Source organism: Paroedura picta, chromosome 8 (genome assembly GCF_049243985.1).
Source record: "Paroedura picta isolate Pp20150507F chromosome 8, Ppicta_v3.0, whole genome shotgun sequence".
NCBI classification, from domain to species: Eukaryota; Metazoa; Chordata; class Lepidosauria; order Squamata; family Gekkonidae; genus Paroedura; species Paroedura picta.
The window spans coordinates 42415847-42433150 of NC_135376.1; the positions used below are offsets into that span (position 1 = coordinate 42415847).

Below are 17304 nucleotides of genomic sequence, written 5' to 3' on the forward strand. Positions count from 1 at the left end.
ATCCTCATTGCTTCTGGAGTTAGGAGCAATGAATTCAGGGGGGGAAAGGTTGCCACGATTGCAATGGGAGGGAGGGGAGGGGAGGGGAGGAATGCCAAAACAGTTCTCAAGGGCATGCCCTCTGAAGTGTTTTGGGGAATTGCTGCACAGATTTTGGAATAATGATAACCCCCCCACACACAGACACACACACGATCTGTTCAGTCAGGAATGTCACCACAATTGGGCTGACAGTTCTAGGGCACCATGGGAATTTCCCCATCATGCCTTCTCCCAGCATTTGCTTGGACTGCACACAGACACACTTTTTTGCAGCTGTTTTACACTGAGACAGAGAGAGAGACAGAGAGAGAGATGCTGTCTGCTTTGCCCCTAATGAGAGCAAACAGATGCAGCTAGCTTGGAGAGAGTGGGTGTGGGGGCAGGCAAAACCACCACCCAAGAGATAAAAGGGGGGAAACACAATAATCAAAACTCCCCACCAAGCACATATAACACATATATAATAACAACATTTGAGTCCAATGGTACCTTTAAGTCTGACAAAGATTTATTCAAGGTGTGAGCTTTCGTGGGCATGCATATTTCTTCAATTGGCATGTACACGAAACCTCACGCCTTGAATAAATTTTTATTGTTCTTAAAGATGCCATTGGACTCAAATGTTGCTGTGCTACTTCAGACCAACACGGCTATCCACTTGAACATCTGTAACAGCGGGAGCTGTTATTAATAAAATGCTAAGGGCTAAGTGGGTGGATAGTGAGCGTGGCCTATCAGGGCGCAACAGGTCACACCCACTCAGGACTTTGGCCTAATCGTTGGTCCAAAGTTCTAACAGGGCTCACCCACCCAGGGGCAATCTGGAGACATCACTGCCAGTCTGCTCCTGACCACCGCTGGGAGAAGAGGTTAGTAGGGCTGCCAAGGAGGGTGAGAACAGAGGCTTGGACAGGCTGCGCCAACCCTTTATGCCCCAAGACTGTCCTAACTGTCATGTCCAACTGTAACTTGCCTCAGAACCCTGACAGAGCTGGCAGAAGGCTGGTGAGTGCGCTCTCTCCCCCTCCCTTCAGGCCTGCTGGGAAGGAGCCTCTGATAGCCCCTGACTGAGGGGAGGAAGGTATTTCCAAGAGCAACGCAGGGAAGTCTGAGGACATGGGGGAGGGCATTCCTTTTGAGGGTGGGGAACTTTTTCCTTCTGCCAAACAGTTGGCTGACAGGGAGGCCACAGAAAAATACTGCTCTGGGGTTATACACAGCCAAGCCATGTGTATTTCTTCTTCGCAACTCTCCACAGATTTGAGGCCTACTGCACAGCATTATTGTGCAGACGAAACTGGATGCTGCTGTGGAGGTTCTTTTGTCTCCTGTTTCATCTGCACAACAACCCTGTGCAGTGGGCCTCAAGTCTTTCAATTCAACAATAACCTGTGTGTGGAAGCCTTAAATGTTTCTTCTCCACCACAACCCTTTCTGCCTGGAAAGCTGATCTTTATACTCTGCAGATGAGCTGTAATTCCAGGAGCTCTCCAGGCCCCACTTGGAGGTTGGCTACACCTGGGTTGGAAATATTTCTGGAGGTTTGGAGGTGGGACTTCAAAATCGTACAATGCCTCAGAGTCCAGCTTTCAAAGGAGCCATTTTTGCCTGCAGAGCTGATCATTATACTGTAGATACTATGGTAGGGGGTTGCAGGCTACAGCTGGGATTGAGTGGTGCAGGTGTGTCCCTCCTGGGCTATGGGCTATGACCAGCCCTTACCAGCAACTGTTTGTATTTTGGGGTGCAGACAGACAGACCAGCATCAGTCCTGTGGGTCTGGAAAGTGCAGGAAGATCTAAATAAAGAATATTTACAGCCTGAAACTGTAAATAGTGAACAAGTAAATGGCTGGAGAGACATGGGAACTGGCCCATTCCCAGGTCTCTCAGCCCCCTCACAGCCCCACTTCTCTCACAGGTTGTCTATTGTGGGGAGACGAAGGGAAAAGGTGTTTGTGAGTCTCACTTTGGGTAGTCAATAACATGGTACAAAAATGAAGTTCTTCTATGGAGCAACAATGAAAGAAGCATGTGGGCACATAACATTTTATCAACAGTGAAAAAATGGAGACGGAAGGAGCAGGGTGGACACCTGTGTACTGTGACTACCCCATGTGTATTAGGGCAGGGGGACATTTCAGTGTCTGTGGCCTAATTCACACAAGAAGGGAAATGATGCAGAACTGGGAGGAATTGGTTGCCATTTAATATCCCCCTAAGGAGAGTCTCCAGTCTGATTTTCCCTTCACATATCTGAAGACATGGCTCTGGAAAGCTCATCTGTAACCACTATGCCACAGCTCCCAAAGGTCAGTCCTCTCCCATACTCAACGAACATTCCAAACCACAGGTTTGTGACACCCATATCTCCACATCCATGCCCTCATTTGTCACCATGCCATCACAACCTCCCACACAACACACACATTCAATCCCATGCCCATACAGACTGGCAACTCCTCCCCTTCCTCTTCCCTCCACCTACATTGGTCTACACCCATTGTATTCCTGGATACAACGGGCTTTGCCCCTAGTATACAATAAAACTGTACTTCTTCTCTGAAAAGGTTGTCAAAGAAATCTTTTCTTGGAGTGGGGGTGGGGCTTCATCTTCTGTTCCTCCTAGGTGCGGAATATGGAAATACTAGCACCAGCCACAGACTGTCTTCCATCAGCCAAGCCTTAGGGTTTGAAATGTTAGGATCATAGAGTTGCAGGGGCCATACAGGCCATCTTGTCCAATCCCCAGCTCAATGCAGTGTCAGCCTAAAGCATCTTGTTGTTGTTGTTGTTATTCCTTTATTTTCTTAGTTTTCTGGTTTAACCCTTGGCACACACCCCACTTACATACACACACACATTCTGTCCTTTTGGAACTTCTTGCTTCTTAGAACTCTTAATTGGAAAATACCAGGCATTTATTTATTGATTATCTTGAGATTTATATTGTGCCCTGTCTTTGAAAACTCATGCCCTTCTTTTCTCAGTTTATAATTTTTCTCAATTATTTGCCCATTTTTTCCCTTCAATTCAGTTCCTGGGCAGAAAGCACACATTTCAAACTCTCCAGGTCAGACACCTGACCACCCTACTAGCAGCAAGCACCCCACAACTAAGCCATAGTTTCCCTGCAGGGTGTTAGGGAGGAAGGAAAGTTTAAAATGTGGGGAATAAAGGTAGGTTGGCTGGTGGGTGCAAAAGAGAGATGGAAGCATGAAAGGGGGAGAGGCTATGGGGGCTTTTAGGGAAGGGACAAAGGAAATAGTGGGGAGGTGGGAGAAATAGAATCCCACATATTATTGTGAGTCCCCCACTTGTAATTCATAATTTTGGTCTTTCAGTTTTAAATGTGTGAATTGTCCTCAAGGGCCTAGCTGAGCCCTAGGGAAAGGGAGGCATATAAATTGGATTATAAATATCAACAAATGAGAATTTAGGGAAATATGTGAGAATATTCAGGATGGAAATGCTTCAGAAGAGGTTTTAGAAAGGATAGCGTTGTGGAAGCCAGAGACCAAATTTTCATTTGGACACAAAATGTCTGAGCCATGTAGATACCTCTGGAGGTAAAATATGACAATGTGGTCTGTCCGGTTGTGTTCAAATAAAGAAGGACCCTTAGTAGGATCACTTGTTAATATAATCCCATGATCCAAATACAGAAATGGAAACATGAAGGCAGAACTGGCTACACATTTAATTTTTCCAAAGCACACTTGTGAACAGATCCTAGATTCTTGTCCAGATTCTATTAGGTTTAGCTGTGGGAAAGTTATTTGGATGATCAGTTCCGATGTCACCTTTTCCTCTAAATATATTCTTAGAATTACTTTCAAAAGATGATTTTGCAAGTGCTGAAAATGACATCAGAGCTGCTACCTCAGAAAGGAAAAGAGAAGGGTGTATTTGTGTGTGTGGGGGGGGGGTGTCACTGTACTCAAAACCCTCAAGCTATGTTCCCACCACCACCACCACCACCACCACCACCAAAGCAAAGCAACTCACCACATCTCTGATGATATCGCTCACTGAGGAAGCAGTGTTTAAGCTGATCTGTGACTGGCTGCTTATCCCACTGTCTTCTCTTTGATAGTCATTATCTAATGAATGCATAGACAACAAGAAGCTAGACCTAGGCTTCAATGTCTTTGGTCTCTCTGGAGCTTCCAAATTGCTATCCATTGCAGAAATGTTGCCCAAAGATATCATTGAAGTGGAACTTAATCTTCCAGGGTAATGGAAACCCTTTCGAGAACTGGTCCTTGGACTCTGGGGTTTGGGGCTCATAGGCCTGCATGGCATATCTTTCCGTTCATACATTGATAGCTGGGGGCACGAAGGAGTGAAGTGAGAAAATGATGACTGCAGGTCAATTGGACTAACTGGAGATTTCAACCAAAATTCATCGAAGGATGCATCTTTGCCATTGCCCATTGCTTCCTCTTTCCCATTGTGGTCAGGGCTGTGAGGACAATTTACCCTAAGCTCATGAGATACGCCCCTTCTTCTCCTCCTGTCATCCACAGGCATAAAATCACTGGTCCCAGAGGAATCGGAATGCCCAGCTTCTGTAGAAGAGCCATTAGACACCCCTGAATTCATAAAGGCTTGTCCACTGTGACAGTCAAGATTTTCTTTGGATCCCCTTCTAACAAAGCTGCCAGGGCTCCTACGTGTACAAGAGCTCTGCTGCATTGGAAGGGAACTAAACGCTGACCGCTTCAGACCATCTGTCTCCTTGCTTTTCAGAAATGCTTTCCAAGATGCTTGGTGCAACTTGGCTTTTTCTTTTTCATTTTTCATTGAAATCTTTGGACTCTGTTCAGCATTTTCCTTTTCCAGAGATTTAGATTCAAAGAAACTTGAGAAGGATCTGTGAGCCAAGGCCAATCTAGTTTTGAACTTTTTGCCCTCTGTGTTTTTGTTCCTTTTAAAGTCATCCTCGGATGAGGATTTCCTCAGTTCAGGATATTCTGCAGATTCATTCTCATTATTCTCAACAGAAGTTAGAACTTTTCCTTCACTGTATTTTGATCTGGCCATTGTTGGAGTAGGACTAGTGCCCACATCTTCTAAGAGGGTCCGGCCAAAGCTTGAAGCCTTTCTTAGGCTAATTCTGTTAAATGCTCCAGCAGGTCTTTCATAGAATAAGTCCTCATCATCTGAATACTCTGCAAGACAGTGGTCCCTGCTATGGAAATCAGAGTTGGATAAACTGTTTTGCAAAGGCTTTGTGCCATTTTCCACCTCACCCTCTTCCTTTCTTCCTAATTCTTCTGTCTTGTTTTTGGTGCTACCTTGATTTTCAGCAGTCATGGGTTTGGTTTTTCTGAAGGAGGCCATTTTTGGAAAGCCTAAAAATTTAGCATGCTTGGGAAATTTCTCTGTGACTCTAGCATTGTTTTTCTGCACTGCCTTATAGAAACTGCTGTTACTACCCTGGAAGTTAAACACAGTCTCATCTGTCTCCTCACTGTTTGTGCTACCAGTGCTGATATTATCTAGATTTGTTTTGGAGGCAATATCTGAGTTGTCTCTTTCCAATGAAGCAACATGGACATCCATGCTCAGTTTCAGTTCACTGTCTCTGCCAATGCACCTGGAGTCTCCCACAGACAAGCTTCTGTTTAGTTCTGATCTTGAAGACTCACCACAATGCTCCACTTTTTCATCCAGTACAGCACAGGTTTTGATCTCTTCCTTCTCAAAAATGTGTTTAACAGGCACATCGTTCTCTAAGGTCTCATCACCAGTAGTGACTTCATTGCTGAGGCCACTAATTACATTAACTTCCTGCCTTCTTTTTGTAGTTACACAAATCTCTTGCTTTACATTTGTGGCCATGATTTTATCCACCATCGTAGGAACCCTTGTTTCAGATTGTAAGCTGTCTTGTGCTGTCTCAAAGCCCGAATCATCATTCCTTTGGCAGGGTTCTAGTTCAGCATTTATGGCATCTGAGTTTGCATTTCCCTCTTCATTCCCAAGTTCTATAGTGCTTTCCAAACTTAAATGATTTAGAAGAGAGTCATTCTCCACAGTTGTTCCTGTAGAAGTTGCACTGTCAAACAATGGTGGGAAATCAAGATAAGTGGCCTCCCCTGTGTCATTAGTGGATTTTGCTCTTTCTTGGGTAACAAGGAACCCTTCTTGACTCTCTAATATAACATGTGCTGGTAAAATGTCCTCTCCATAATTGGACTGTGTCTTTGGAGCTTCCCATGACCCTTGAGCATCTTTCATGGGCACAAGGGGAGAAGCTGAATTCTCCTGCTGCAGTATCTCAGTGGTTAGATCAACCGGACAATTCTCTCCTCCCATATTCCCATATTGTAGCCCTTTCTGTCCTACAGGTTGTACTGATATAGATTTTAACTCTGAAATTTGCTCTGATTTTCCCTCCTGACCAATGTCTTGTGACCTGGATGCTACTTCAAGAGCAGAGAAATCTTCCCCATCACCAAAATAACAGTTCTCCCTCTCCATACCCACAAGATGATCATCTATTCTCTCCTGATCAGGACCCCTGAAAGCACTGAATCTTCTGCTCATATTCTGAAACTCTTTTTCCCCTTGAAAGTCTCTTCCATGTGATGCTAGAACTCCCTCCACGATTTCCCAACTTCTCTTTAACACCCCCACCCCCAAAAAGGCCTCATTGTTTTGAGACTCAAGGCAGTTTCTTTCCATATCTGATTGTTTACTAATTGTGGAACCATGGATTTCGCAGGAATTGTCATAGTTATCCATTAAATGCGCACCAAGGTAATTTCCTTGGAGTTCACCATTATGGATTTCAAAGTCAGAACTAAGCTCCTGAATTCCTCTCCCATCCTCTAATCTGGATTGATCTGTTTGCAGAATTACATTGTCATTTATATTTCTTGATGGTATGCACTGCAGAGTGATCTCCCGCTTGGAGTCATTCTCCGACTGCTGTGATAGGGCCACAGACATGCTGTCAGCAAATACATCTGCTCCATTTGTTGTAAAGCCACAGGTCTTGAACTCATTGTTTAAATTTGTACCACTAACTTGATAGGCGTCCAGCACATGTGTTAACAGGTACTTCACAGAGTCCAAGTGAGTGTTAAGAGTGTCAATACCTGTATCATTTTCCATCTTTAAGAACTTCTGTGAACTGTTATCAAACAGTCCCGATTTTTCACATACATTTTCATTATCTGACCCTGCTAGGTGCAATCTGGAGCAGGACCAGCTTAATTTATCTCCTAGGCAAATACAGTCATTGGCCTGTTCTCTGGCCTCCTGAGCACTTATGTTCTCAGGAGTGCTGTGCCATGATTTCATTTCTAGATCCCCTGTCCTCTGCCGTGACATGTGACATTTAGATTTTAAACATGCTAAACCTGTGGTCTTCAGCCTTTGGCCACTGAAGTGCAGAACACTGGTTGGTTTGCTGTCCCTAATATTCTTCCTGCTGCATTGGCTGCTAGTTATGCAGTCGTGTTTATACTTGACACTGGATGCCTCGCAGTTTCTTTTCCAAGTTCTGTCAGCTTCTAAATGAATATCAGGCAAACTATACCTTGAAACTATTTCTGTATGAATGGGTGCACTCTGAGTCCCTGGGAAAGTCAGAGAGCTTTCAGAGTTTGCTCTTACACAAGCAAGCTTCATCACTGCCGTCCTTTTGTTACCTTCGGCAACAGCACCTTCAGCCAAATTTTTTGAGCTGATTTGAAGTTGTCCCTGTTGATTTACACATTTTGTCTCTGCAACCAATATAGCCTCAGCCTTTAATACAAAGTCTTCTTCACTGGTTTCTGACGCAGTGTGAGGAACACTGTAAGGTAACATTTTGTCCTTCCCATTGGCCCCTTCTGTTTGAGATACTTCTCTGTGTGCTTCCAATTCACTGTCAGGTGATCCTTGTCGAATTGTAAGTAGTTCCACTGCTTGCTTTTGCATATATCCGTGTTGTCTTGTGCACAGAGGCTTGGAAGGATCTCTTTCCACTTTCGTTTCAAAAGAATTAAGCCATGGTTCCTCTGTTTCTGAAGAAAAACAGTGTGAGCTCAGGCTTGTGTCTCTAGTGAGGTCGCTAGCAATGGACTCCGAGTCTGATACACTTTCATAAGGCTCTGTCTTTATGTCTGATAATGATTCACTCTGATGTGACTGGGTCTCAAAATAGTCTTCATCTGTTTCCTGGCCTGATCCACGTATCTCCAGTTCTAATGTGCTGGGGACAGAAGAGGACTGGTCATCCTCCAGCTCTCCCTCACTCGTGCAATTGTCTGCTGGCTCTGGGGCCTGCACAGAAAGAGAAAAGTATCTGTCAAAGATGGAGCTTCACAACACAAATCTTACCATATAGAATTAGGGTTAACATTTAAATATTCCGGCTTCGTTTAGACATAATGGCAAACCACGGTTTGCCTCTACATGTACGACCCTTCAAATACTCTTCCCTTTGCCTGTGGCCAGGCAATGAGTTATTTATATCATTTATTTATTTTATTTATAATTCTATTTCTAGGCTGCCGTTCCCGGACCTGCCAGCTTGTAATGGGCTTACAACAAAGGTTGAAAATACAATAAAATACAATAAACCCTCGCCCCTGCCCAAGACCTTTGTTGTACTTTTGCAACTAGTTTATTATAGTTCATTGCAACCAAACCAGAATACTTGTGCTACATCAAGGATTTCAAACTCTGATGTAATCTTCACTTAAAATAATGATTTGTATGGAAACCCTAGTTTGCTGATTCAGATGGGAGATTAAATGGCAATTTGATACCAGAGATATCTAATTTAATCACCATAAGGTGATCAGACCCATGGTCCACCAAGTCCAGCATCCTGTCTCACACCATGGGCAACCAGTTCCTCTGGAGAACCAACTACATGGAATGGAGGCTGAGAGCTTCCCCTGATGTCGCCTCCTGGCTCTGGGATTCAAAGGTTTAGTTCCTCTGAATGTGGACGTTCCCCTCAGTCCCCATGGCTAGTAATCACTCATACGTCTTTCCTCCATTAATCTATTTAATCTCCTTTTAAAGGTGTTTATTCCTGAGACTATCACTGCATCCTCTGGCAGATTTTAAACATTCACCAAAATAAATTTCTAGCCCTCACAGTTTCCAAGAAAAATAAGAAAAAAAATGTGGGTTCTCTGCTGCTTAGGTGCTTAGGGAACTATGACAATGCCACTCCCCCCGCCCCATGCTGAGTCTCTGCTCACATTGTGTTAAAATACAGTGCGCTGTGAGACTGCCTAGTTAGAACACTGTTTTTATGATTGTGTTCAAATTCCTCAGCAACTCAGTCCCAAATGAAATATAAATTTGGCAAATGTAGTTTAATGCCTCCCTCTAGTGGAGTCATTGAACAACACAAGCCCTTTTGAGTGAGCACCCAAGGTCACAGCATGGAATGATTAGCAGGATTGCAGCTGCAGGCTCATGCTTCCGGACCCTCCACACTTTGACTTGACATTTAGAGCAGTACCTACATGTTTGCAAAAGTTAATAAGACATCCTCACATGAACTGAACAGTTCTCAGTCACACAGAGAAACTGTCTACAATTGTACTCGTGTAGGTTTTTTTCTGGCCTTGCAGTCAACACATAGAGATCTGGAGTGGGGAAAGCAGGGGCAGCTCTGTCCTTTCCTCCAGGTGTTGACCGTTGAAAGTGGACAAGTTTTCAAGGAACGTTCAACATTTCTTTGAACTTGCAGACCTTGATGTTCTGGTATATAAAGGAAAGAATATTTATTTTTGTGTTGCATGATAATCCCTAAATATTTGGCGATTTCATCTGAATGATTTTATGAACACGTTTTCCTTTTCCTATTTCCTTTTCCTATTGTGATGAGCACACAACTACTTTTAAAACACAGTTTTTGGTTGCTGGTGGCTATTTTCTGCCATTAAAAAAACAGAACTCCTCCTAAGGATGTGGCATTCTCAGCGCTAGAATGGAAGAAGCTATTATTTCTGTGGCACAAAAGCATTAATATGGAAGGCCTTATGGAGGGGCCGTATAGAAATCAAATAAATAAATAAATATCTGAACTTGTATAATGCCAATCATGGTGACACAACTGCATTGAAGACACAAAACATTGAAGATGTTCCCTCCATTAGGACCCTAATTCTTTGGAGGTAGAGAAATTATTTGTTGTTGTTGTTGTTTACTGAAAATTGCAAGGGCTTCTTCATGCCACAGCGTCTCTTTAGGAAGGATAACCTTTTGCCACTTTGTCCACTAGATATTTAGAGGTTGTTTCCATTGTCTCCACATAATAGTTGCCACTACAGGAGTTGTCGCTACCTTGTGGATTGAGCTAGTTTAACCATGTCACAGAAAACATTTCTTTTGGAATACTAGTGTAAAGAAAATTGTTCATCCTCTGTAATAAATCACACAGAACATGAACAGTTAAAAATAATTTCTTTTTACCGATATTCATTGGCTGATTTTCAACAGAATCCGAATTGATGAAATGCCCGTGTTTCAATTAGGGAACATATAAAATGGGAGACACACTTCCCAAACACTCACTTCAGTTACTCTGATAAAAATGGCTGCTTTGGACATCCACTGAGGTCCCAGTCCTCCCCAGGCTCCATCCCCAAATTTCCAGGCATTTCCCAGCCTGGATCTGGCAACCCTGCCTCCCCTTCCCCGCCAGTAGCCAGGGAGAAGCTGGGAACCCTACCTGAGAGTATTGTTGTACCTTTAGGAAACATAAAGGAGAGAGAATTCCATTTGGTGCAGCACTGTTTTGATCAACACTGAAGAAGTCATGTTACCTCACAACTTCCTCTTCAGTGAAATACTTTAAAAGAAACTGTCATGGGATATGGGTACAGCAATCATTAGCCTTAGTTTAGGAAGAAAGATGTTCTTATTTCTTCTGATCCCTTCTCTGACTTTGCCTGTAGAGTCTCCTGAACACTGAAGACTCAATTGCTTTTCAGACAGAAAGAAGTACTTGGCCGTTGCTTTGGACCCACAGGGATGTTCTCTAAGCAACAACTGTATGGGCATCATTCCAGGTCCTAAGCAGCCATCTGGTACTTCATTCTCTCCATCTGGCCTGATGTCACAATGAGAGAATGGCCCTGTGGGATTGTGGGCTGTAGAATCTGACCGTGCCCGAAGTCACAGGCAAGCATCCACATAACTGAACACGGCTAGTGGCTAACAGAGTTAGTGTGGCATTGTAAGATCCAGGTTCAAATCCCTGCTTTGCCATGGAAGCTTATGGGGGGTCCTGGGTCAGTAACTCTCTCTCAGCATAACTTAGATTATGAGGTTGTTATGGAAGAATAAAATGGAGGATGATCTAAGCCTCTTTGAGTCCCCGTTCAGGAGAAAAATGGGATATAAATATCTAATGAAATAAATAACCAACTCCAGGTGTGAGCAGATCCCACAGCAACGACGGCCTCTGAGCAATCTTCATATACACAGATTATTTCCTTGCTCCCTCACAGCCTCATGGTGCTTCCACACACCTGCCAGATTTTAACCAGCTTTTCCACAATCTTTCCCACACTTTACTGTGACGTCTGCTCCTGTCCACACTGGTGCCATTTTGCCTGCTCTATTGCCCCACAGTAGCCATTTCCTTACCACTACCAATGACAGGCTCTTAAATCAGCAGCTGATATGTCATTATAATGGTATAATGGCCTATCAGGTTCTCTGACTATCAGAGAACTTGACATTACACAATGACAATGTATCAGTCGGCAAATGGAAAGGAAAAAGTCCCCAGTCACATGGGAGGAGGAGCTGCTGCAGAAGACTAGGGTGGGAAAAATGCAGGGAAACTTGCCATGCAGAAGTGCCCCAGTCACTGTGCTGTATTTTCAGCCACAGAAGCAACAGAGAAACCACCCAAGCCAGTTGCCAATTGAAAGAACAGGCTTATGCCATCATAAGACATCACAGTCACATGGTAATCAGAGGTTTTAACCTTTCGACAGGGCAACCCAAGCTAGACTGAAAAACAGGGTGAACCACAACATCACTGTCACACCCATGAATGAGGGATAAAGAAAAATAAACAATGGTTCTTCCCCGACTGTGAACCTGTTTGCAATATGACTTTCTCAATACTCGCTAGGAGTAGGTGTATCTAATTCAGTCATGCATCCCGCACAAATTCCAGACTTCGAAATCACCTTGCATAGGATGAAGTTCTAAGAGAAGTTCCAAATAATCAACAGGAAAAGGATGTCTACAGACTAGTCACAGTGCACTGAGAAGCACTGAAAAAACAGTGCTCATGGACATGCCCGTGGGATTAAGATCCATTGCACTCAGTGATAACATGTGTTTCTACAACTGGGCTAAAAATAACAAAATCATTGTTCAATCTCAAACATCAAAATGGTATGCAGGAACTTCAGTGCGGAAACATAGGCTTTTTTATTTCTTATAGACATTATCTTTTATGAGGTACATTCTGGAGAGTCCACTTGAAACTTAGCCAGCTTTTTAGCTTTTCATCAATTTGTGTGATAGATTGGTCTAGAAATATCAGTGCCTGGTCCATAGGAGGCTCTTGTGCTTTTGGCTGCAGCCATATGATGGGGTACATGCATGCTATATGGCTTTCTACCACCCAACAATGGAAGGCCCTATTCACTTTCTCCAGGTCCAGAACTGGCCAGTCCTTTCACTGCTCACTTCAGGTCCATTGCATTTGTCTTGCTGGAAGCAAAGCTATATGGATATACCCACTGTCTATTTCTTTTTGTATATTCTTATTACTGTGAGCCTTTTTGTTCCATGTAGTTTCAATGCAGGCATTTCTAGCTGGTTGGTTTCTATTCTGCCATATATAGATTATGTACCACAAGAGCACAAAAAGAATCCAAATAAATACTCCAGACATTATTGATGTAAGGAAACAGAAAATGGCACAAAATGAAAGATTTTCTGGTTTGTTACGTACAAATGAGAAAGAAAAGTAAAATGCAGATTTTTGAGTTAAATCAGTAGAGGTGAGAATTGTTGAACCATCTCTAGTTGGAACTAGATCTGCAATTGTGTCAGAAAAAATCCTAAAACAGACACAAATTCTAATAGGGAATCTATCTATATAAGAGTAATTTGATACTACTATACACTTGTAATGTTTAATATAACTCAAAGCAAGGGGCTGCTGGAGATGCACAGATTTCATTTATGTTTGTAGGGGACTTTAAAAGCATATAAAGAATCGTGATGGATGAGGCCAGTGGTCTCTCTAGGCCAGCATCCAGTCTCAAACAGTCACTCTGGAAAGCCAAGAGGCCAAGGCCTTGTCCTGATTTTGCTTCCTGGCACCCCTATGCAGAGGTTTAGTGTCTCTGAAGGTGGATATTCTCTTTAGTCACCATGGTTTGAAGCCACTGACAGACCTATCTCTTAGTAATCTGCCTAATCCCCTTTTAAAGCTGCCTGGGCCTGGAGCCAGCCCTTTATCTTTAAGCACCCATCATTGAAGCTCAAGGTGGATGCCTGTAACCATGGAAAAGTGATAGCGGTCTTGAAACGTACAATTACTGGGTTTGTATTTGCCCAATTCCTGATGAATTCTAGAACAAAATTCTAACATTCCAAGATGTCTCTCTTCCAGTAGATGTTGAAATATTACTATGGGATTATTTGAGTATGGTAAGAATGGTGAAACATGGGATTTGTTTTTGTATGATGTCTACAAATACCATGTTAATACTAAAGTTCAGACACAAATCATCCTTCAATGGTTGGCTAAGATCTGGGACATCACAAGCACATTGAGATTAACCAATATAATAAAATGATTAAACAGTTTATAGCAAATGTTGAAGAACTAAAATCCTCAGACAGGCTGTTAAAACTCTCTTGGAATGCTAAAAAAATGTGTACTAGAAATTCCTTGTTGATTTTTTTTTTATAATGTATGCATTCTATATTTTTAAAAAAAATTTACTAGCTGTTTTCTCAGCAAAACAAAGTGAGAGATAGATGTAAAAAGAATTCTTATCCATGCTGTTCTAAACCTACCATAACTCCTGGAGACCAAGACAGCCTCGTGTTGTGGCAATGCTGGAAAGCATGATTTTGTTTTCTCTGCAGGAGGTATTTATTTACAGGTTCCGGCATAATTTTTTCTGTCCCTTGGTTCAACAGTCCATGAGCCCTACCGCCCTTCTTTATCCATTTTCTGTCGCCAGTGATCTGGCGTTCCCATTGGTCTATTACCAGCGATACCCTATTTGGTGCTGCTTTGAATGCTGCCTCCATTTGCGATCCCAGCTCCACAGCCCTGGCCAAAGTCAAAGAATCTATTTGCGAAAACAACGTTTCCCTAATCCGCCAGTCTCCTGCTTTCTCGATCAACTGATCAAGCACCAGCTCGTCTTGCAGAGATCCAAAGTCACACCGTGATGCCAGCTCCCACAGCGCTGAGGCGAAACTCACAAAGGTCTCCCCAGGAAGCTGTGCCCGCTGCCGGAAACAGAACCTCTGCAGCCTCTTGAAAACACTGTGCCTAGATCCAAAGTGCTCTTGAAACTCATTGATGGTTTCAAACAGCGTAACAGGTCCCAGTTTTGTAAGAGTCTTCTGACTTCCCCCACCCAAATGGTGGGGAAGATAATACTCCATGTTCTCCAATCCAGAGAGCCCCAGGCTGTATTCAGGAACTGGCTGCTCTCCTAGCCCTGGCAGAAATAAAGGAAGCAAGGAAGCCTGCAAATAAGGCCAACATCTTCCACTGAGGCATAAGCACGCTCCGTGGCTTTCCGAGTCAAGAGCATAGCTTTAGTCAGCAGAGAGACATCCTCCAGACACTTCCCCTGCAACTGAGTTGACCTGTAATTTACTCCCTCCGCCTTTTTTAATTCATTTTTCTGCAAGCAGAGCTGCAGCTAGTATGTGTCATTGGGTTTGTTCTTTCCCCTGAAGGCTAAAAACACTGTTTCACCTCATCTTTTTTTCTTTTAAAAATTCAATTTAATTTATGCCATCTCCATTTAAAGAATGGCAGCTTGTTTTAGAACAGGAAAATTTCTGGTTAACTTTTCTAAATAAGAGGAAATGAAAAGCAGGGGTGAGCAGGTTCTTCAGCCTGGACCTCTCCAATTATGACATTACTGGTCCCCAGTCTGGAGGTTTGGCATCTCCTAGGAATGCTACTGTGCCATGTAATGTGAAAGGCTGGCTATCACCAAGCTCCAGAGTTGGACGGAGAAGACAGGAAACAGCCAGGGAATAAGGAGGGCAACAGAAAGTATCACTGTTACACAACGGAAAGTTAAGTTTGCATACATAACACCCTTGGAATGGTAGAATCAGGGTGAGTTGAAAGGGATCTTGGAAGTTATGTAGTGCAACTTGGTGCTCAATGCATGGATGGACAACCACAGCATCCCCAACAGATGCCCCCCCCCAGCCTCTGCCTAAAAGACCTCCAGTAAGAGCCTTCCCATATCCCGAGGAAAACTGTTCCACTGTTCTTACCATTATAATATTTCCCCTAATAAGTATCTACATCCTTGTAATTTCTACTCATCAGTTCTCTTCCTGTCCTCTGGAGCAAAAGAGAATAAGTCTGGTCCACCTTCAACATGTTAGTTCTTCAGCTATTTTGTCATGTCTCCCTAAACTCCTCTTTTCTCCAGGCTAAACCATCTTTCCTTCTAGGGCAGAGTCTGGATTCCATTGTCAATCCTGTTGAATTCAGATCAATTTGAACTCAGGTCTTCCTCTTCCCCCCCCCATCCCATTGAAAAAGAAAAGTGTTCTGCATGTGGTTAGGGTAGTTCTGAAGGGGGGAGCCAAGTACAGCCTCTTTCTTTCTTTTTTGAGAGGGGGGAGAGGATCGAAGAAGGCAGAGGAGGGAGAAAAAAATCCAAGACCGACAGAAGTTGAGAGAAATTAGGGGCTTCTCCTTTAAGGCAAGCTTGTCACATGAGCAGCTTTGGCCAATCAGGGGTTATCTACCCCAGATTCCAAGCAGCCTGCTTTCTCAATCCAAATGTTAAATATTGAGGGTTAAAAGCACTCTAAGATATCGCACAATAAAGGTAGGGTCATTCTGGATCAAACCTGCTTGTTGCAGAAGGAAAATTTAAATTGCTCAAAATCAAAATGGAAATCGCATTCTGTGTAGACGGCAGGGACTGAATCGACCTGGAATTGCAATAAAAGCTCCTTGCAGTTTACACCTAGGTCTAGTTTCTTGCATTTACTTTTAACTTCCTGGGACTCCTAGCTTCCTTGTAATGCCGTATTCTGAACCCATAATAAAACATCACCAGATGCTCAAAAAACCAAAACAAAACAAAGCAAAAACTAAATTCAAGCAAGCTTACATAATCTTCAATAGTGCAGAGCCTAGAAACTAAGTAACAATCTTTTTAAAAGACAATAGCAATATCCTCAACTCCCTAGAAGCCTGCCAATAATATTTAGAAGGGCGTCTTTTTTCCCCACCAGTAGTGGGTGCAACTTTACCACCCACATAAGCCACATCATTTGTCTAAATATAACCCAACAAACTCTTCAATGCAATGTCACAACTTCCCATCTGCGAAGCAGGGCAAATGGACAAATTATGTTTCCTTTTCTCTGATTAATGCATGGAGAAGCGTGGTCTTTGTGCTAGCAGCTAGTGGAAAATGTCCATGTGATTAAGAATTTTGGGGATGAGACTAGGAATACAGGCATCTAGAAACGTTCAGAATATTCAGACAACTGTCCTTCCTTAGGTTAGTCTGCTGCCTTCTTGTGCTAGTCCAATTGCAGGAGGAGCTAAACCGTTAAAAAAATCCTAAAAACTAATAGGCTCACAAATTGTAATGAAATATCCCCAAAAGGCCATAGCAGGCATCCTAGTATACCAGATAACGGATGAGAGACAATCTCTGGTAAGTAGGAACGCTAGGTGAGTATATCAGCTTTATACTGATTTACCTGCCATGCCACCCACAAAGAATCCTGGGAAATGTAAAATGGTGTATTGAAAGCCTCAGCCCTTTCCACATAACTAGTTTCAAGGGTTGCCTGAGGAAATGGAAGCCTAACCAGTTTATTCCATACATATGCCCATAACTTGGAGTTACATACAATTCATAGCAAATCCATAACAAATAAATGCACAAAATAACTATAGCCGATAATGACCTTCAATTAAGGAGTGCTGCAAGCTGAGATCAAGAACAACGTAAACTGTTTTTAAAAAACAAGTACTTTTAGCAAGGTGACTCTGGTGACTCACACATTCCTATGGAAGGTAAAAAACGAC

At 43.0% G+C, this 17304-nt stretch overlaps 1 protein-coding gene across 1 annotated transcript in view; it reads right to left on the reverse strand.

Moving 5' to 3' along the window:
- The window catches only part of ARHGEF4 (Rho guanine nucleotide exchange factor 4), a 203429-nt gene that overhangs the window by 120486 nt on the left and 65639 nt on the right, over positions 1–17304 (reverse strand). Inside the window, exon 3 of the mRNA XM_077349355.1 lies at positions 4050–8321. Within this exon, the coding sequence (XP_077205470.1) occupies positions 4050–8321 (4272 nt within the window). The remainder of the gene's footprint in view (positions 1–4049; positions 8322–17304) is intronic.